Below are 21,097 nucleotides of genomic sequence, written 5' to 3' on the forward strand. Positions count from 1 at the left end.
TTTGGATACTTCAGTAATGAACACTAAGAAAAGCTCAGAAAAAAATTAATAGTTCTTATTCAGGAAGAACATCACAGGTAGCTTGTAAAATATTACAGTGAGGCTAAAAGGAAGTGTTGAAATGCTGCTGGTGGGGAGTGCTGACTGTCATATACACTGAATGAAGTGTCGTACGGAAAAGAAAATAGTGTGCGATAATGTAATTGAACACTGTATAAAAATGTGTATCTACAAAGCAGGAGGGAGGGAAGTATTAAATGAAAGTTACAAAATTTATCTCCACACTGACTCCTAATGTTTGACTAGTTGGTTTGAATTTTTGATCTTTATATTAAAATGTAACTTTTGCCTTTGGTGCTTGTAAATAAACTCACGGGATTATATTATGTTCAGTAATGTCAAATTACTAAACTTACCTGTTTTTGCATATGGAAAAAAACCTTGAATTTGTTTACACTAACATGGATTATACCTCAAAATTTCAGCCCACTGTTGAATCAATGTGGTACAAATATTTTGTATGGTTTTATTAAACTAAACAAAATAAGTAGTGATATTTCAATACTGTGAAGACAAATGACTGCATTTGAGTATTTCTTAGCAAAGTTGGAAACCTGTTTATAAGAGGATAGTTAACTGCATATTCCGGGACAGAGCCTTTCTTTTTTTGTTGAATGTTTGGTGATGGCCTAGCAAAAACCAGTCCTGAACCCTATTTTGAACTTGTAGATACTACAGTTATACAAATAATCATAATTGTGGTTTTGATGGTAAAAGAAATGTGTTTTTTTATACCTCGTTAATTAAAAAGTGTAAAACTAGTCTACAATCCATTTTGCAAACAAATAGGAGTAAGTGGATGGAAAAGGTTGGTTAGTCACTAGCAAAACAAAATATAAACACTGAAACCAAGTATAAGGATTTTATCTTGGTATTGGCTCTTTGTGCTAGTATGAGTCATTTTAAAGCCTATTTGTTTCCATATGAAAAAAGTGTGTATTGTGTAGCAGACCGTGATGAGCAGAGAAGATCAACATTATTTTATTTTATTTTAATTCCTTTTAGCCTTCAGGAAAGAGAACAATCGTTCAGCATGTCCATTAAAGAAACTACTGCCAAAGTAAGTATGTGTCAGTTGTCAGTTCTTCAGAACATTTAGAGAAGCAGATAACACCTTTTTAATAAATTGTCCATATTTTGGAAAGTTGGTTTTGTGGTATTTCTTCTGAACAGATTTTACATGTAAATATGCTTAAACGTACACTCTAAAAAAAGAAACTTAAATTTGGACAAACCGCAGAGATTATGCTTAAGGAAGCAGGTGGAGGACTCTGCTTCTTGGCTTATGTTTACCAGTCTTCTTGCTGGCCTCGATTTAGAAACAGATATCTTAGCTTCAATGAAATGAAAATGAACTGTGGTCACAATTTAATATTTTTTACTCTTAATACAGAGCCTCTTACCTTCCTACGTGCCTGGTTTGGTTGGTGTGAAGGAAAAACATAAATAAAGTTCCTCTTTCCCCTTGAAGAGTTGCTTTTTCCCTCCCTTTAAATAATAATAAACTAGTAATCCAATTCTCACACTCATTTAAAAATGCGAAGAAAAGTGGTGTGATGTATTTGGCATACCTTGGTTTCTAATCATAGATGTTAATACTCTTCCTTTCATTTTCTTGTTTCTTAYGGCCTCCTTCCAAGAAACAGACTACTAAAGTTTTCTTTTTATTTCAAAATAGCTCAGTGAACCACAGGTAGAGCATCTTTGCTCCAGAAGAAAAGTTCTTTAGAAGAAGAGTTCATTTATTGTATCTAATTCTTAGAGCTCTATATGGAACAGGGAAGGGAAAATATTTCTTGTTTTGATTATTAATCATTTTATACTGTGAAATAAGTTTGCTAGTTTTTCGTGTTTTTTCCAATAGCGCTCTCCAAAATTGGTGAAAATTTTATCCTTTATATTCTATCCTTTGTACTCCTCTTGACCAACACTTTTAGCATGTACTATAAAAAGACTGTTTAATGGCTATATCTGAATACCCCTTCCTCTTCCTCTCCTGCTTTATTCTGACCTCATCCTTCTCTATCCCTTGTATTTGCAAATATCTTGAGATTGTTAGTATAGTCCATCATGATATGATACTTCTGCTCTCCCACCTGTTTTTTAAAGACCATGAATAAAGTATCAAATAAAAGATTGTAATTGACCTACATATAATCCACTAAAATTAATGGGGAATTTGGTACCTTAGAGCGATTCATTGTTTGAATTGCAGACATAAGCTAGAGATTTCATCTTCCCCACTGAAAACGTGTGCATTACTCTTTGAAGGCTTACTTTACAACAGTAGTATCTAGAGACTTTTTAAATAAGAGCTTAAACTTTGGGTAACAGTTGAGAAGTCTGCATGGTAGAATTCCACAACCTGTTCATTTCTTTAAATATTAAACAGATAAAATATTACTTTAATTCCATTCCATTCCTATGTAATGGCTTTTTATTTATTAGATAAATAGGAAACATAAACAGACTCCTCCAAATCATTTATTATTTTATTTATTTAAATTATCTCATCCTATTTTCATCTCAAACTGAATAGAGCTAGTCTTTTTAATGTTTTTATTGTATGGGGAAAACACTGCATTGTCAAAGGCATTTTTCTCTCCCCTGTGCCTCTAATATTTATATGGCTGTTTCTGCCTTTTCTGCCTCACCTATACTGTTTTCAGCTGAGGCTGCAAAAGCTAAGATTAGCACGTTAATGAAGGGAACAATCTCCCTAACCCACCTCCTTCAGTCAGAAATTAATATGTGCTTTTGCTAATGACAAGATTACTGCACTGTACGGGAGATCCAGGTGGACTGTGCTTTGCATCAGGCAAAGTAGAGAGAATTTACATCTCTTTTCTGAGGTACTGTTATAAAGAACTGTGAAGGCTACTCATAACTTTGCTTACCAAGTTCCTAATGGTTTCAGTGGGACTGCATTCTTGATTAATGATTATGTATCTGAACACAGATTTGTAGGATTAATTCCTAAACAAGAGATAACTTTTTCTTTTTTTTGAAAGTTCATGAGAAGAGCATTGAAGAGGATTTTTAAAATAGAGACTGTAATATTTGGCTCTAAAGGACTTCCCTGAAAGTGGAAAGGAGCTTTTTTTTAGAATTGGAGCGCCTTGATCCTTGGGCTGCAGCAGAGCTGTGTTGAGCTGGTTGCTGAGAACAAGGAAAGGACATCGCTGGGACCACAGGCATAAGTGTTTGCAGTCAAGATAGTTAGATGTAGGTAGTGTGTTTACCTGGGGCTTTGTTCATCATCTTTGTTAGTTGAGAATTAAACTCTCCTCAGTGGCTGAATAAGCTACTGTAATGAATAATGGCAGCTGTTATGAAGATAAAGTATTTAGGAAAACCAAAAGAACTGGAGCTTGTAGAGTAGAACTGATGTAATTTAGAGGCAATGCTATTAGTTTAGAGGAAGTTAAATTTTTTTGCCTCCCCCGGTCTTTCATTTAGTTTTGTTGAGCTATGCCATATGATAGCCCTGAAGATTAATGGTGTTTGTTTATCCCCAGAATATATATGACACAGATGCCAGCAGAGACTCAGTAACATACTTATCTCATGTTCCAGAAGAACTATCTCTGTGGGTTAGAGGAACTTCCTTGCAGCCTCTGGTCCCTCTCCTTAGTCCATTAACAAACAGTGCCAGCAAGCTTCATTGCTGTGGCTGTGCTTACAAAGCGGACAGTGTTCACTAGTAACTGATTAAACCTCCCAGCTTGTTTTGCATAATTGCCAAACAGCTGTCTAGTGGTAATGACTTTAAGTTACTATGAGCATAGAATATATTCATGCAGTTTTCCTAGAGCTGAAAGATTCCTGATCTAATTGCAATTTGCTGAGCCATTCAGTTACCCCTAAAGAGAGAACACTGCTTGAAAAGAAGTCATTAGAAACTTTAAGATTTATTTTGGAAATAAGAGAGGGAAATGGCCTTTGGGTTCTTTAGGCACATTTATCCACTTGTGAAAGGTGTAGTTTTTTATTTTTTATTTATTTTTAACCATTTTAAGTAAATTACTAGATAAGGTAGAAAGAAGGAGGAACTAAAATAAAGTGAAATATCTGGGAAGTGAAAAATTGTATTAGGTACAGAAGTGATGAGACATATTTTTATGGTTAACAGATGCTTTCAGCTAAAGCAAGAGAGTGTTAACCATTTAATATTTACAATTAGTGTCATATCTGAATTATTATGCTTTAATTATACAAAAAGGTAATCCAATAGAGCTGTAGGGCTTTTGCTTTTAAAAACCAAAGTGATAGTGGTGCTTTTGTTAATATGTACAGTATATTAAATCACCACTTGCTTGTGAAGAAAAATATGAGCAGGGCAGGGAAACTTTCCTCTGGAGATTTCATTTCAAATCTCATCTCTTCACAGCTGGCCTGTGCCTCTCTTGACTGTTGCTTTACCCTTGGTTCCAATGAATGCAATGTTTTCTCAAATGTCAACTACAATTTTAAGCAATTGCTTGATGTCTACCTTCAGAACAAGGGTATTTACCACCACCTGGGTATAAGCCTTAGCCAAATGAGGAATTTTTCTGTTTGTTTATTTTGCTTTCCTTTCCAAGTGCTGTGATATGGGGGAAGAACGACATTTTTTAATATGTGAGAGTTGTATGAATTGTGTACTGTGCGTAAGGATTTTCTGAGGTGGTTATGTATGCTTAAATATAAAGTACAGAAACAGGTGAAGCTCCTTTCTTTTCATCTCTTTTCTCCTGTCTCTCTCCATGCTAATACCAGTTCTGATTTGTTGCTCATAGACTACCAATTAAAAAGAGAGAGACCGAGAGACCTGAACCTGATCCAGCTGTATCTCCTAATTGTGAAACAAAGTACAATATTGAGTTGGTATAGCCTTCTTTATTGCCTGTCCAGAGAATGTCAGGTGCTTTTCCTTTTTCCAGTTAAGACATGTGATGTGGTATCTTTGGTAAATAATAATAATAAAAAAAAAATCACAGTGCATTTTGTGTTATGAAATCTTAAACACCAAACCTTGGTTTCCTTAAATTCCACTGGTTCCAGGCATCACTGAAATTGTACAGAGTTCATAAGCTGCCCTTTCTTCTAAATTCAGCCTCAGTGTCTATTAGTGAAACATATCCTCTCTTATGTAGATAGCTAATACTAATAATGTTTTCTATTTTTATAATGGAATGTGTGGCAAAAGCCATGGAAATTCTGATTCATGTTGGATATTTCAGCAAAGACATCATTTTTTATTAAGCTTTGTTACATTGCTGTAGGATATGTCATGTTCATAAACCAAGAACATTTGAAGCCCCATTTAAATTGCCTTATATTTTTACATGAATGAATTATATATCATGGCTGTCTGCTTCAATCTAGGTTTGCACGAGTCAGAAACTCTGCAGTACTTTGAGGAGGAAAGTGAGTGATATCGAGACTCAACTACCAGCTCTACTTGAAGCCAAAATGCTGGCTGTGTCAGGTAAGTTTTAAATGATGGGAAGGGCTAACAATTGATGAGTGGTGTTTTAGGGCAGTTTGTTGACCTTTTTGTAGCTGAGCCTTCTTGGGAAGATGGTCATGGCTCTGTCTGCACTTGTCTGGGTCCCTTGAAGCCATTGCAAGTCTGGCAGAACTGATTAGCCTGGGCTGTGTCATGCCCTGTGTAATGTACTTCAGGCCCTTCTCCATAGTGGAGAACTGTTGTCCAAGAGAGTGCTGGGTGACAGGCATTAGTCATACAACGAACATGATATTTTTTGATAGGCAAAATTGATAAATAACTATCAATAGCTTGCCTAGTCTTTACAAGTTAAATGCCTAGAGCTCTCCAGCTAAAAAGAGACATAATAAGTTAACAACAAAGGTATAATAATTACATGTATGGGTTTTAAATGACACTTTAAAATGGAATACAATAATTGGCAGCTTCTGCTATTCAGATCGTTAAACAACTAATGTTGGCAGCAGAAGAGCAGTTTGGTCCTTGGAGCACTCGTGCGTGTTATTTACAACCAGTAAAACATTGAAATGTGATTACAGAGTCTGATTCATAACAGCTTTACATGCCACTTATTTGGGATTACTGCATGGTTTACTAAGGAAAAAAAGGCAAAGCACAGTTTTGTCTCTAAGTTTGAAGAGGTGGTTCTTCTAATTCAGCAAATTGTTTGCAGATGTGTAAGTAGACATCTCTCTACTAGACACCTGCCTCAGAGAGAAAGCTGAATAGGATGGAATGTAGATTTGGGTACAAGGAATTTTCCAGCATTACACTAATTTAAAGAAGAAAGTCCAGAGGTTTTTTAGTATGTGCCAAAGGTATGTGATATAGCTATATTTTGGCCTTTTACTCTCTCAATTAGGTATAAGAATCTGGTACCTGTATACATAGAATTATTTTAAAATGAAACCTTGCGCAATGTTATGTGGTTTGTTTGCCGGAAGTGCATAATATCAAACTTAAGCAAAACCCTAAAGGATTTGACCAGATCTTTTATTGATGGTTTTATTTTTCTGTGTCCAGGTGCAAAGTAGGCTGAGTAATCACCCTCCTGTGCCCTTGGGCTGTTTGAATATAGATAATTTTCTGGCTTTTAGAAACCAGAGTCAAAGTTTTCCCTGGCCATTTATGACTTTCTGAAGAGCAGAATAGTCCACAACCTGGATGTGCAACTGCTTCATGCTGCCAGCAGGAAGCAGTTGGCCAGAAATGATGTACCTCRTTCCAACACTTTGGGAGAGCAAATGAGAACTCTGAGGACCATTTCAAAAACATTCATAACAATACTTTATAGTTGTTAGCTCTTAAAAGAGGTTGCTTACATTTCAGGAGTGGATTCAAGAGACAATTTAATGCCAATGTTTCTATAAACTGTTTTCACAGTCCTGGGACGATGATTGCCTCTGCGTGCCTTTTAAGAAGTAATAGTACTAATTCTTAGTGTTGATAAGAAGCTCTACTTCTGTTTTTATTCTTACTCTGAAAAATTCTCTTACTTCAGGAATTTCAGTAACTGAGTGGTGCAGTCTCAAATTGTTATAAGGCAAAATTCTATATTATTTTTCTGGGAATTTTGCCCACATAAAATTTGCTTTCTTACTTTATAAATTCATATTGTTTGTATTTGTGTTCAAGCAACATATGATGCAGTAAGTCAAAAAGCTCTTAGCACTGTCACTTTAATGTGTACTTTCATGCAGTATAATCCTTCCTTGATTTTTAGTGTGAGTAAAGGTAAATCCAAAGAAGTGTTAAGCCTAATTGTGAACTTGGTATAGTGGAAGATGGAAAGCATCAATGGTATTCACTGAATGCCTCACTTCTGTAACTGCTTTCTTCAGTAAGATAGGCATCCAAGTGTTTTTCTGTCTTTGAATGATTTACTTAAAGTGAGGTCGCAGGTGGAGGACGTCTCAAGAACATCTGGAAATTGGTTTTCATTCCTGAGCCTGCTAAAAAAGAAAGTATCTCTCTGGTCTCCCATGCAAAGAGTAATTTGTCTGAGCCATATTGGACTGCAAAACTGCAAAGACACATCTATGATAAGAAAAGTTCAACGTAATCTCTATCTTAAATCATATCTATTGACATCAGTAAGGATCTGTTTAAAACTGTGCAAGGTTTTATGAGTTTATGTGTGGTTTTGAAGACTTACTGATGTCTGCAAGTCTGGCTAGCTTCCATTTACTAACCGAAGAAATACATTTTTACAGACATTATACCACAGTTACTGGGTTTCTCTCCTGTTGTGAAATGTATGGACTTTCAACTGCAGCTTGAAGGAAGCTGGTGACTTTAAGGCTATAATTAAGCTTTTTTTTTTTTTGAGGGAAGGAGGAAATAGTGGGAAGAAATACAAGTTAAACACTGAAATCTGGAGTTGGGAAAGTAGAAATGACTATAAGCTCAAAGCAGAGGAGAATGATGAAGCAGGGTGCTACATGTCTGAGATGTGTATGCATAAAGAGTATTATGGGAAATTAACCAGAAAAACATGCGCTTCTAGTATGCAACCAAAACTGAACGGGTATTACAGGAGTTTGGTGAAAGAAGCTGAGATATGTAACATTAACTACTAAAAAATTACAGCATGTTCAGGATGGGTAAGCAGGGAAAAAGGTATTGCATTGCATATTAAAAATGCAAATATGTTTTTTCTGAAGCTCACACACTGATGAGAAGCAGTGCATTTTATTGTCTTTGTGTGAAAAGAAATTACCTGGACAGTCTCTTGTTACTACTGTATCAGAAACAGAAGGTGTTTGAGGCTTTTTGGGTCAACTAATAGTAGCATCAAAAGCAAAGACTTGATAATAATGAGCGTTTCTAAGAGACAACTATTCACAGGATGGGAAGGGGGAGTTGGAAATCGTTAAATGTGTTCATGAAAGGTGCTGGAAATAACTTTTTTTATTTGCGGGGAAGATATAAAAACATACAGGGAAGCAGGTGTTTTAGATCTGATTTTTGTAGCTGGAGGGAACCAGTTGAAAATCAAGGAGGAAAGGTAAGTTGGTGATTGTGGATACTGTAATTTTCTTTACCCTGTTATAAAAAATAGATACTTTTAGTTAACATAAAGAGTAAAGCAGTGCTGGCATTTGTTTATGCTAAATGCAGGGTAGTAAGCTGTCTTGATGCAGGGAAATATAGTAATCACAGAAATTAGCTCTCTAAAGACCTGACAGTCAAAAAGAAATTCTGCAAAAAATGGAAATAGTTTAGGCTTAGAGCATGAAGTGATAAAATCAGAAAGGCCAAGATGCAGAATGTTTTGCAGCTAGGAAGGAAACAAGTCAGGAAGAAAAGATTTTGCAAATGCAGAAGAGGAAAGAGGAAGAAGGAGGAAAAAATAAGTTTRTTGTTTAAAAAGGTAAAAACAAAGTGAGCAATGAATAATATAGAGAAGACTGAGGTATTCAGTGTCTTGTATATTAATGTGTTAGGCATAAATGAAAGACGTCTCTTAAATAAGGCATAGTTATGAAATATGTTTCAACCTTTTAAACACTGTCCAAGATTTAAGCCAGATATTGTGTATATGTACTCACTGAACAGGCAGGCAGCTAACAGAAGGTATCACTCCTGTTTGATTAATTAAGGGCCTGGGTACTAAATCATTAGAAGGTAAAGAAATCTTCAGTCTGATAATATGTAATTATTTAAGGACAACCTTGGAATGGTATAAAATTCAAAGGTAAATATTAATGGTGTGCATATGTATAAATGTAGAGGAAGAATAAAAGTTGGTGAACATAAGTAGAAGTAGTCATTTAGTCTGGGAGCATGAGGCAGGAATAGATTTCTGTTATTTCTGCATTTTACCGTAGCAACTGAATCATTCATTCCAATAATTTCATCAAAGAAAGCTGTTAGAGGATACCTAGAACAACTGCTCTCCTCTAAACATATATGATGTTGCTTTGTGTAACCTCACATTTCCCTTGAGGAAGCAGTCAAAGGGTTAAGTGATACTGGAATAGTGTCCAAACAAAAAAGGTAATAGAATGGAGTCTCACTTATCTGGGTTCATGTATCCCAAACGTTCAGTTAGATAAACTTAAGAACTTAAGAACATAGTTCTTAAGTAATATGTTAGTTTTCAGAGCTTACATGTGATGATAATTTGGAAAGCGTGATATACTTCAGCTTTTAATAGCCACCTGGATAACTTCAAACAACATTAATGTTCTACCTGAACTGTGCTTTCTATTCCAGCCATGCTTATTCACAGTATTGGTCTAATTGCACCGGGAAATGCAAGAAGATACCTAATTTTCTTTTGAGAGAAAAATCCCAGAATAAATGCAATCTAAACGTAACAGTTCTAGTAGTCCTGCCAGTTAGGATAGGGTTCATTTTAACTTGGACAAGAAGTGGACTTTATAAGAGAATATAAGGAATATCAATCTAGAATAAAACATTAACAAGATAACTTGTATTTTAAGACTCTATAATAAAAGATGCATTTAAGGCGTAAGAGATAATTTCACATATATGAAAGTTTCTTCTCTCTGTTAGTTTTTCCTAGGAAGAAGGAGTGTAAGATTTAAGTGGGAGAAGGAAAAAAGTTTTGGGAATCTTCAGATTATCAAAGGTCATGGAATAAATACAGTAAACTRATTATATATAGTGAGATTTCAGAGTCGGGGAAAGCACACTCTTGGTTCTTCAAGAGACTCTTCTATCAACAATAACAATTCAGATCCTCAGTATCAGCTGCTCCCTTACCTTAGTCTGGCATTTGCCTATTGCAATTGATAACTTTACCTCAGTTAATACTCTTTAGATGCTACTCCAGAATTTTTCTCCAAGCAATTAGAAGAATCTTACAAGATTGTTCATGGTTTTTAAGTCAGTAGCTCTAGATAATTCTAACTAACAAGAGTACTCTTGAGTGTGTGAGATGTTAATATTGACATGCACATTTATGAATACTTTTTTCTTATTTATGAAATTTATTATGAATTCTTTTGAGTCAGCATCTAGTAGAATTTTCTTGTGATTTTTAAAACAAACAAACAAAAAAACCCACCCTTAAGGTCAGTGCTTAGAAACCTCTGTGTATGATTACTGTAACAATTGCTTCTTACAGTAGTTCTTAAAAAGCCTGTAATACTTCTGCTGGCAGTTATGGGAAGAACATGAAAATACCTGATACTGTATTCTTTCTGTTAGCATGGCATAGGTATTTAGCTATTTTTGGGGAAAAATAAGGTTACAGATCAAATAATCTTAAACCAGTCAGGAAATTCAAATTGTTGAGAATAATTTCAAAATTAAAAATCTTTTCTCTATACTGCCTAGGCCTATAATATATGTGCAAGTGTGAATTTAACTGTCAAAATTTATTTACCTACTGTTGGTAATTTTGCAAGAAACCAAATCATAATTTTGTGAGAAATGGCACATTTCTCATTTTTGCTTAGTGAGAAAATAATTTGGGAATGGAAAGATTTAAACTAAAACATATCTTTAGTCATTGTTTGGTCTGTTTCCTATATTTGAATAAAAGAGGTTATGTCTGATATATTTTGCAGTTTCTTTGTTTGCTGTAACTATGTGATTTTTTTTTCCTCTTGGGAATGGCTAGTAGCATAGGACCAGAGATCCAGACACTGGCTAGCAGGGAGCTAAGCAGACTTGAATGAAAGACAGAATTCATTGCATAGTTATCTGAGAGGTACATGTCATTAACTTTTCTTATGTGGTTCTTAAAAATTTAGTTTTGCAAATGCAAATTAGATTCAAATACAGAAGTTAGGATGAGGTGATTCATAAATAGTTTAAATTTTTTTTCCCATCTTAAAACTGTCTACAACAATAAGAGATCTTGTGTCATCATCCTTTAGCTAGGAATTTATCTATTTCATTAAATATATATAGTACCTGCAAATGAGAGCTGTTTGGGAATATTATGATAAGGATAATCTCCAGCACTACAACAGGGAGGKTTTTTTTTTTTTCCTTATGTCCACATGGAAGTGTAGCTTATAAATAGCATAGCATAAATATTAAACACCATCTTTTCACAAAACTTCATGTTGGAACTGTTGCCTCTTTGCCTAGTCTCTGATGTTTATTTAAGGCAAGTTTAGTTTGCTCAAAACAGCAACAGTAATATCAAATCAGCCTTCCAGCTTTGGTGCCAAGTAGTCCTTTTGGGGATGAGTATGTTCAGGAGGGGACAGAGCAGTCAGACTGGAATATGCCAGTATGAGCTGATGCCATGCATGAGCCATGCATCATCCATGTGCTCTGCTGATGTGGGCATCTCGTTTTCATGACTGCACTGTGTTCTGTCATTTTATACAAATTAGCTATAGTCATAAGGTTCTTGACAAGGTGTTGGTATCTCCTCCTGCCATGCTACAAACAGCTTTTTTGTTTGTTTGTTTTCATCTGTCTTTCATTAGAAGGTGATGGCACTCCTGTTTTGTAACTTTTCCATTTTTGAGAATGCTGTTTGATAACAGGTGGAGAACTTTTAGCTGATCTCAGAGGCAAGAATACCAATGCCTCTGTGCACCCTCTAAGGAAGGCTTAGTTTTTTTGGTGAATTGGACACAGACCTATGTCTTGTCATATCACATGACTGGTTCTGCACCTTCAAAATCTTGCTTCCAGCAGCAGCCTGGATCTAATGTCTGAGAGGCATATTGAGATGAATTCATCTTTGTGCCCATATCATAATTTTCTGCTCCAGCATACAGTGCTGTGTACGCCATAGGTACATTCCTGCAACGATCAGTTTATGCTCTGCGAAGTGAAATTTGCTGCTCTGTATTGTTAGAAGTGATGTACTTTTTGGCAAACCTATAAACTCATTTAATAATTAATGCCTTTGAGGCCCCCAAAACCCCCACCCAAGTTCTAAACAATTGCACAAACCTCAAACACCTATGCTATTTGTCCTTTTTGCCATTTCCTAATGGGACTGCCAGTAACTGGATGTCACTCGCTTTCAGTGAGCTTCAAGGATAATTTGTTCCAGCTGAAGTTCCATCATGTTATGTGACTAGACAGCAGAAAATTATTGCTTCTGTTACAGGCATACCTCAGAGATATTGCGGTTTCAGTTCCAGACCACTGCAATAAAGCGAATATTGCAATAAAGTGAGTCCCATGAATTTTTTGGTTTCCTGGTGCATATAAAAGTTATGTTTACACTATACTGTAGTCTATTAAGTGTGAAATAGCATTATGTCTAAAAAACCAATGTACATACCTTAATTAAAAAATACTTTATTGCTAAAAAATGCTAGCCATCATCTGAGCCTTCAGCAAGTCGTAATCTTTTTGCTGATGGAGGGTCTTGCCTCGATGTTGATGGCTGCTGACTGATCGGAGTGGTGGCTGCTGAAGGTTGGGGTGGCTGTGGCAATTTCTTCAAATAAGGCAGCTGTGAAGTTTGCTGCATCGATTGACTCTTCCTTTCACAAAGGATTTCTCTGTAGCATGCGATGCTGTTTGATAGCATTTTACCCACAATAGAACTTCTTTCCAAATTGGAGTCAATGCTCTCAAACCCTGCTGCTGCTTTATCAACTAAGTTTATGTAATATTCTAAATCCTTTGTTGTCATTTCAACAGTGTTCACAGCATCTTCACCGGGAGTAGATTCCATCTCAAGAAACCACTTTCTTTGCTCATCCATAAGAAGCAACTCCTCATCCATTAAAGTTTTATCATGAGATTGCAGCAATTCAGTCACATCTTCAGGCTCTACTTCTCATTCTAGTTCTCTTGCTATTTCCACCACCTCTGCAGTTACTTCCTCCACTGAAGTCTTGAACCCCTCCAAGTCATCCATGAGGGTTGGGATCAACTTCTTCCAAGCTCCTGTTAATGTTGATATTTTGACCTCCTCCCATGCATCTCAAATGTTCTTAATGGCATCTAGATTTGTGAATCCTTTCCAGAAGGTTTTCAATTTACTTTGCCCAGATCCATCAGAGGAATCGCTATCTATGGCAGCTATTGCCTTATGAAATGTATTTCTTAAAGAATAAGACTTGAAGTCGAAATGACTCCTTGGTCCATGGGCTGCAGAATGGATGTTGTGTTAGCAGGCATGAAAACAACATTAATCTCGTTGTACATCTCCATCAGAGCTCTTGGGTGACCAGGTGCATTGTCAATGAGCAGTAATATTTTGAAAGGAATCTTTTTTCTGAGCAGTAGGTCTCAACAGTAGGCTTAAAACATTCAGTAAACCATGTTGTAAACAGATATGCCGTCATCCAGGCTTTGTTGTTCCATTTATAGAGCACAGGTAGAGTAGACTGAGCATAATTCTTCAGGGCCCTAGGATTTTTGGAATGGTAAATGAGCATTGGCTTCAACTTAATGTCACGAGCTGCATTAGCCCCTAACAAGAGAGTCAGCCTGTCCTCTGAAGCTTTGAAGCCAGGCATTGACTTCTCCTCTCTAGCTATGAAAGTCCTAGATGGCATCTTCTTCCAAGATAAGGCTGTTTCATCTACGTTGAAAATCTGTTGTTTAGTGTAGCCACCTTCCTCAATTCTCTTAGCTAGATCTTCTGGATAACTTGCTGCAGCTTCTACATCAGCACTTGCTGCTTCACCTTGCACTTCAATGTTATGGTGACTGCTTCTTTCCCGAAAACTCATGAACCAACCTCTGCTAGCTTCAAACTTTTCTTCTGCAGCTTCCTTACCTCTCTCAGCCTTCACAGAATTGGAGAGAGTTAGGGCCTTGCTCTGGATTAGGCTTTGGCTTAAGGGAATGTTGTGGCTGGTTTGATCTTCTATCCAGACCACTAAAACTTTCTCCATATCAGCAAGAAGGCTGTTTCGCTTTCTTGTCATTCGTGTGTTCACTGGAGTAGCACTTTGAATTTCCTTCAAGACCTTTTCCTTTGCATGCACAATGTAGCTCACTGTTTGGCGGAAGAGGCCGAGCTTTCAGCCCATCTCGGCTTTCAACATGCCTTCCTCACTAAGCTTCATCGTTTCTAGCTTTTGATTTAAAGTGAGAGATGTGCGACTCTTCCTTTCACTTGAATGCTTAGAGGCTGCTGTCGAGTTATTAACTGCCCTAATTTCCATATCGCTGTGTCTCGGGGAGTAGGGAGGCCCGAGGAGAGGGAGAGAGATGGGGGAACGGCTGGTCAGTGGAGCAGTCAGAACACATGCAACATTTATTGATTAAGTTTCCTGTCTTATATGGGTGCAGTTCGTGACGCCCCAAAACAATTACAATAGTAACATTCAAGATCACTGATCACAGATCACCATCACAGATATAATAATAATAATGAAAAAGTTTGAAATATTGTGAGAATTACCAAAATGTGCCACAGAGACATGAAATGAGCGTGTGCTGTTGAAAAAATGGCGCCGATAGACTTGTTTGATGCAGGGTTGCCACAAGCCTTCAATTTGTAAAAAACGTAATATCTGCGAAGCACAATAAAATGAGGTATGCCTCTATGTAAGTCAGTCAGTCATGTAGTAACTTACTCTTTTTCTCCCCACTTACCTAACCTCTATCTCTGGAGAGAGACAGGGTAGAAAAATCTCTTTGGCAGCTCCTTTTCCGGGGATTTGTACTCTGAGGAGAAATGTTAGGTGGAGAGAGCTGCGAAAGACTCCAAGGCTCTTGTTTCCCTGTGAAAAGGCTGTCCTGATGTCTTGAAGAGATGTAGGAAAAAGTCTAGCAGCTCGTGCAGTCTGTGGACTGGGGCAGACACCACAATGGCCAATTCAGAGCACCAGCCCCTCTCTCTCTCTTTGCATAGACTGTCCAGGAAGCTTGGCTCTGAATTTTAGTGCCTGCAAATTTGGTGTCTAAACCTAGGCAGCATGACTATTTCTCTTCCTGTTGCCTCTCTGGCTTTCCTTCTTGTCTTGCTTGGTAAAAAGGGTGTAATGACTTCATGCAGCCATCAAGATTACAGATCTGTGCTATTACCCTACCCCTCATCGTGTCCCTTCCATTGATAGTGGTAGTGTGTGGATGCAGAGGAAGAAGAGAGAGGAGACGTAAGAGAACAAGAGCCTGAAGGGCATAGGGTGACTGCAGGGGGTGTGAGGGAGGAAGAAATGGTTATGCAGGGAAGCCTGTATGTATGCATGTCTGTACAACTGGGTAACCCTTAAGTCTGAGAGTCACTTTTAGTTAGGTATCCTTTATCATGTGCAGAGATGTGGAAGGAGGATTATATACGGCTTGCAACAACCACTTATTGGCTAATGCATGTAGTAAATTGCTGGGACTAATGTGCTCCTGGGCTAATCTTTACCGTTCTCGTCACCCCCAGTGCAGGCACTTGAGGAGTCTCTGGTGGCCAGGCTGTGTTCAGTCACCGTTCCTCTTTAGAGCAGGCTGAGTCTCAGTTTTGCTGAATTGCCATCTTCCACCTCTCTGCCTTTTTTGCTTCAGTTTTTTTTTTTTTCCTTTTCACACTGGCAATTTTCTCTTGAGTCTTTGAGTTGCTATTACTGGTTTAACAATTTTGCTTTTGCCTTTTTTTCTGCTTTTTTTTTTTTAATGGTGCATGGCTTTAGCTTATGCACTCCCATCACAGCTCAACAGTAATTTTTTTCAGTAAAGCTGAACCAAGGTCATACAGCTGTCCTGCACTAGGCTAGGCCTATGGCCACAGACAGCTGAACCTCACAAAAATGGTCTGTAGGTTATATTTGTGTATGGTATTTTACACCTTTTTTTGAAATAGAGTCTACACAGAGATTCTGGTCTTTCTGAGCTGCCCTGGCAGTTTACAGAATTTGGATCCTTGACTTAACATTATTACAGTAGCCAAAAGTTTGTTGTGGATTAAGCTGAGGCTGACATCATCACATTGCAGCTTGCAAGTCAGGAAGATGCGACTGGTTTTCTCTCCATCTGTTTTCCTGCATTTAATGGATTGTCGGTACAGATCAAGGATCCTGCCTCTGCCAACCTCAGAGGTTTATGTGTGTTCAAACTTGACTGTTTGATACTACTTGGAGAATAGCAGAGAGGAAAGGAAATCTTCCCTTGTGTGTGCTATGATATCTTTACTTTCTTGGTACAGGTTAATACTTCTGATAATTACTCTTACCCTGTTCTTGGAAGGGTGTTTCTGAAGAATGAGCCACCTGCTTTTTGGACCCATGAAACAGAATTTTGAGGGCTTTTCTATGGGGAGTTTTCTTGAAAGACTCATGCAAAAACCTTTTCCATCTGCCTTGTCTTAACTGATTTTGTTTTCTGAGTTGCTCAAATGGGGATTCCTGGGTTGCTCTGTACCTACATATTCAATCCCGGTACAAGAGAATTTCTCCTCCAAATGTGTGTCTGTGGGTGTCTCAGCTTCTTTTATATGGATCTTCTTACTTTGCCTTTTCAGGATCACATAAATCATTTCAGTTGCATTATGCTTTGTAAAAGTGCTGGCAAGTGTTGTTGCTTAAAAGCAGTAATTCTGATTCAAATGTTCTGAACTTCTGTGAAATGATAGATATGTCCCTCATTTATTGTTTGTTTCTCTAGAGATGCAAACGCACTGGAACTACTTCTAAAATCTCGTGTTTCTGTCATGTTTTTAGCTTTTCTCTTCATGATAAGTTGAATTATATTTGTTTTCTTCAAGTTCTTTTCTGGTTTTGGAATCAATTTGTATTCTCATTAATCATGGGTTGGAAGATTTTCAGACTTTAATTCTGGTGCCGTTGATAAGTACTATGATGGTAAATGCCCTAAGCTTGAACACCTCTAAGATTTTCACTTTTATGTAGTGTTAGAGGAAGTATTAGTCTTTCAAGAATTAGTTTATAGATAAAGTTAGATAAGGACCACTCTGTGGGTTCCTGTATTCAAGCTAATACCCAATATGTAAATTTTACTGTTGTGCAAAAATTGCTCCTTTGTTTGAGCTATAGCGGACATGGCTTCTACAGGGGTGGGACATGCCTCTCTGCTTCTAGTATAAGTGGAAACTCTGAGTGCACATAATTGATGGCATAAATATGAGAAAAACTTGCATTAAAAAAATTGTGGACCATTGACTTTGTCTTGTATTTTGAAAGAGGAATATTTGACAAAGCTTAAATAGTAGCACATTTGCTCAGTTTTACAAAATGGGACAGACTCCACAATATATTTTTAGTCAGTTTGTTGTTGGCAAATGGTATCAAAACAATGACATGTTAGTTTGAGGCTACAAAATGGGCAACAATCTGCCTGATACAGTAAAATCTGACAATGAGCTGTTATAATGGGCATGAGTTTAAATAAAATGTAACTATATATAAAGAACATATACTTCATGTGCACAGTACTATTTAGCTATAGTATACAGCCTTATTAGAAGAATTCTGGGAAGAGAGAAAAATAATGTAGGATGAAGACACTATTTATTTTTACATTGTATAAAAGCAAATAAATAGCTGCTTTGTGCCTGGGGATAATTTTTCTTATTCAATCCCATGTGGGTTTTTTTGCTTGATTTGGCTGGTATTTTTGGCATTCACTTTAAGCCATTGCAGTTTACCTGATGTCACTATCCGTATGAAGCCAGAATAAAACCTTACCTCTTAGTTTTTGAATTCCTAAGTGATCTTCATGTATCCTTTTAACATTTTTCTGTAAACCTTAGGTGTTGCTATTTTAGTTTCTTTAAAATTTCATTCTGTGTAGGAGCTCTGGTATTTGCAGTTTTCTTTTGATGACAAACTGGACTGATTGTTTTTAGTCAAGACAGACTGCATAAAAATCCAGCTCTGACTTCTGTTCCATTATGGTTTTGTCAAATGCTTCAATGAGTGTATTCCCAACTGGCTGACTTCCCCCAGAATTGTACATATGTTATGTTTTAGGTGAAGCTTGTAGAAGAATTTCAGGTTGTTTGTGAAATTTTGGTTGAAACAGTGGATGGTAGATTAGGTGCATAGAAGGCAGAATTTTTGAATCTGACACTTTAGCTACTCCTCAAGTCAAATCCTGAATTCTACTGCCTATGAATTCAAGCTTTTTCCCCCTCATGGCAGTGTTCTTGAAGCACATTGCTGTGGCAGTCTGTGTGACAGGGTATTTGGTTTCCTCTACAGAAAACTGCTAAAGTGCCAGGCACTCTGGAGAGAGAGGAGGATTAAGGATGTGAGAGAGGAAAGGGCCCCAGAGGGCAAGATTAAGGCTGAAGTTTAGACTGGGTTTTTGTTGCTGTCTTTTGAGATAACAGTAAGGTTAAACGTCTCAAAGTTAAGTGTACAAACTCAGCTCCTTAAGACAGTGTATTTTAAGTGTTATTCACCCTATTCAGAGCAGCGTATACTTGGGATTAGTTGCAAAGGGACAATATGACTCTTCAGTGCAGTACTTGTAATATAATGAGTTTGGCTCATGTGAGTGTTTTCAGATTTTATTATAATCCCAATTATATTTCACATGATGATTATTATTTTTTTTCCTCGATGGAGTTGATTATTTCTTTCAGAGTTTGTTGTTTCCATGCATTTATTGAAGTTTAAACTGAACAGCTTTAAGATACCAGTAGGGCAATAAACTTTCTAGCATGGGCATTTATAAACAATTTTCTGAAGTTGTAGATTCCCCCATTTAGTGTACCAGTTTGTGTATGTTTATTTATATGAGCATATATGCAGTGGGTGAAACTGCACATCAGTAGTATCATTATGAGGCAGGAGGAAGGATGGGAAAAGTGACATTTTGCTGTTCTGTCCCCTTTGCAGAATGCCATTATTACCTTTCTGAGGTCTTGGTATGGACAGAAGCTCAGCTTTGAGTTATAATATTTGTTTCTTGATTTTGTTGTCTCTGTGCAGATTTTTCGAGTGACCAGTCCTATTTGCTTTGGTGATTTAGACTTTCCAGGGAAGAAAAGGACTGACGTTATTTATCTAATGTCATCCAATTAGAATTCTCTCCAGTGGTATAGCTGTGGAAAATGTACCTCTGAATGTTCAATAAAGTAATGGTTGTTGTGTTCACTTAGGAACAATGGTTATTTTATCATTAAAGAAGAGAGTTTTAACAGTCTCAGAATATTAGCAGAATAAAATATTTTGGCAAATGTCTGAAGAATGTTTCTACAGCATCCAAAGTGACATTGGCTCTTAACAAAAAAAGAAAAAAACAAAACCCCCAAGACTCTCCAAAACAGGACAGCATGTTTTTAGATGTTGGCAGCTAGAGGTTATATTTATTAATTTTTAAATCAACTTTCTTATGGCATTTAGAAACAGTTATTTTAGTTGCTGTGATTGAGGTCAGAAGCTCAGTGATGATACTTGGTGGAGCATCAATCTGTATATGCTCTTCTGAATTTTCACTGCAGCTTTTCAGGCATTTCTGCTGTCAGGAAAATCTACATCAGACAGTTTGGGCTTTTGGGCATACGTCTGATGCCATTTCCTCATAGGCTCAGTTTTGATATAAACTTCCCCTCTGGGAATTAAGATCCATTCAATATGTATAAAACTTTCATGTATAATACCATACCTTTCTTCTTGCTGATTTCTGAAGTGTCAGAGAAGGCTCCAGCTTCTAATGAAGAATATCTTGTCCTCATGTATTATTAAGGATCCTGTTCACTGATGCTTGGGATGAGTTCAGGTGCAGTAAAGGTGCAGCATTTAACTGTAAGTCTTGCTGCCTTAGAAACATCTGAATATCTGCCGTTTTTCCAGGGATTTTTGTCTTGCTTATCCTTCTGCCAGGTTTTACCCATTTGGAAACACATGACAGACTAAGGTGATAAAATTTGCACTGTTTTGCCTACATAAATGCGTTTGAAAACTGTTACATCCTCTTAATCGTAAAGCATATTTGTAAGTATTTAATTGTTTAATTCTTTGTAGGCTACAACTGGCAAACAGGGCTTTAGCTGTGAAGTAGAGAAGAAGTTTTCAATTCTTAAAACAAAAAAAGAATTTGGCTCCTTTAAGTAGGAAAAAGGGTTGGCTCGACAGTACATTTACCTCTTATGACTAAATTAAAAAAACACTGGCCACCATGCTTAGCAATGTTTTATATTTAAACCTGACTTACTTTATACAGTCTTTTCCAAAATTTTGAAAAATGCAATCTCCTTTTGGCACATCTGCCTCTATATGGCCCAGCTGAGTTGGCAGCAGCATCTTTCAGGATGATGGCTGTTAATATTGGCTCTGAGTGTTTCTGTCTGCTCCTGCRCTCTGGAGGAATGGAGCCGCTGTCAGTGACTAAAGGCAGTTTGGAGTCTTCTGACTAGTGTAAATACTTGCATCCAGTTCTTGCTCCCTTGTCCTGGAGGAACTGAACAGCAGCCCAGCATTTCTCTTTAAGACTTTGTGACCAACACTTTTGAGACAGCCAGGCAAAAGGGAAGTAGTGCTACAATTTAGGAAGCTCTGATGTGGATCTGATGTTTTGGAATGTACCTTAATTTTCTAAAATAAACTTTTGAATTTATCTGTTGTCTGTAAGCAACGTCTTACTATATTTTTGGAAAAAAAAGGATAATTTAATATCTGAATAATGCTGGTATTATAAAGTTATTTACGGAGTCTGAAATCATTGCATATACTTTGTAGTCCG

The 21,097-nt window shown here is 37.0% G+C and overlaps 1 protein-coding gene across 1 annotated transcript in view; it reads left to right on the forward strand.

The window, feature by feature from the left end:
• The first annotated feature begins 461 nt into the window (after nucleotides 1-461).
• The window catches only part of DISC1 (DISC1 scaffold protein), a 132,496-nt gene continuing 111,860 nt past the window's right edge, over nucleotides 462-21,097 (forward strand). Inside the window, exons 1-3 of the mRNA XM_026081535.1 lie at nucleotides 462-505; nucleotides 1,066-1,120; nucleotides 5,428-5,530. Of these exons, the coding sequence (XP_025937320.1) occupies nucleotides 462-505; nucleotides 1,066-1,120; nucleotides 5,428-5,530 (202 nt within the window). The remainder of the gene's footprint in view (nucleotides 506-1,065; nucleotides 1,121-5,427; nucleotides 5,531-21,097) is intronic.

This window comes from Apteryx rowi, unplaced genomic scaffold (genome assembly GCF_003343035.1).
Source record: "Apteryx rowi isolate R43461 unplaced genomic scaffold, aptRow1 scaffold_552, whole genome shotgun sequence".
Lineage (NCBI taxonomy): Eukaryota > Metazoa > Chordata > Aves > Apterygiformes > Apterygidae > Apteryx > Apteryx rowi.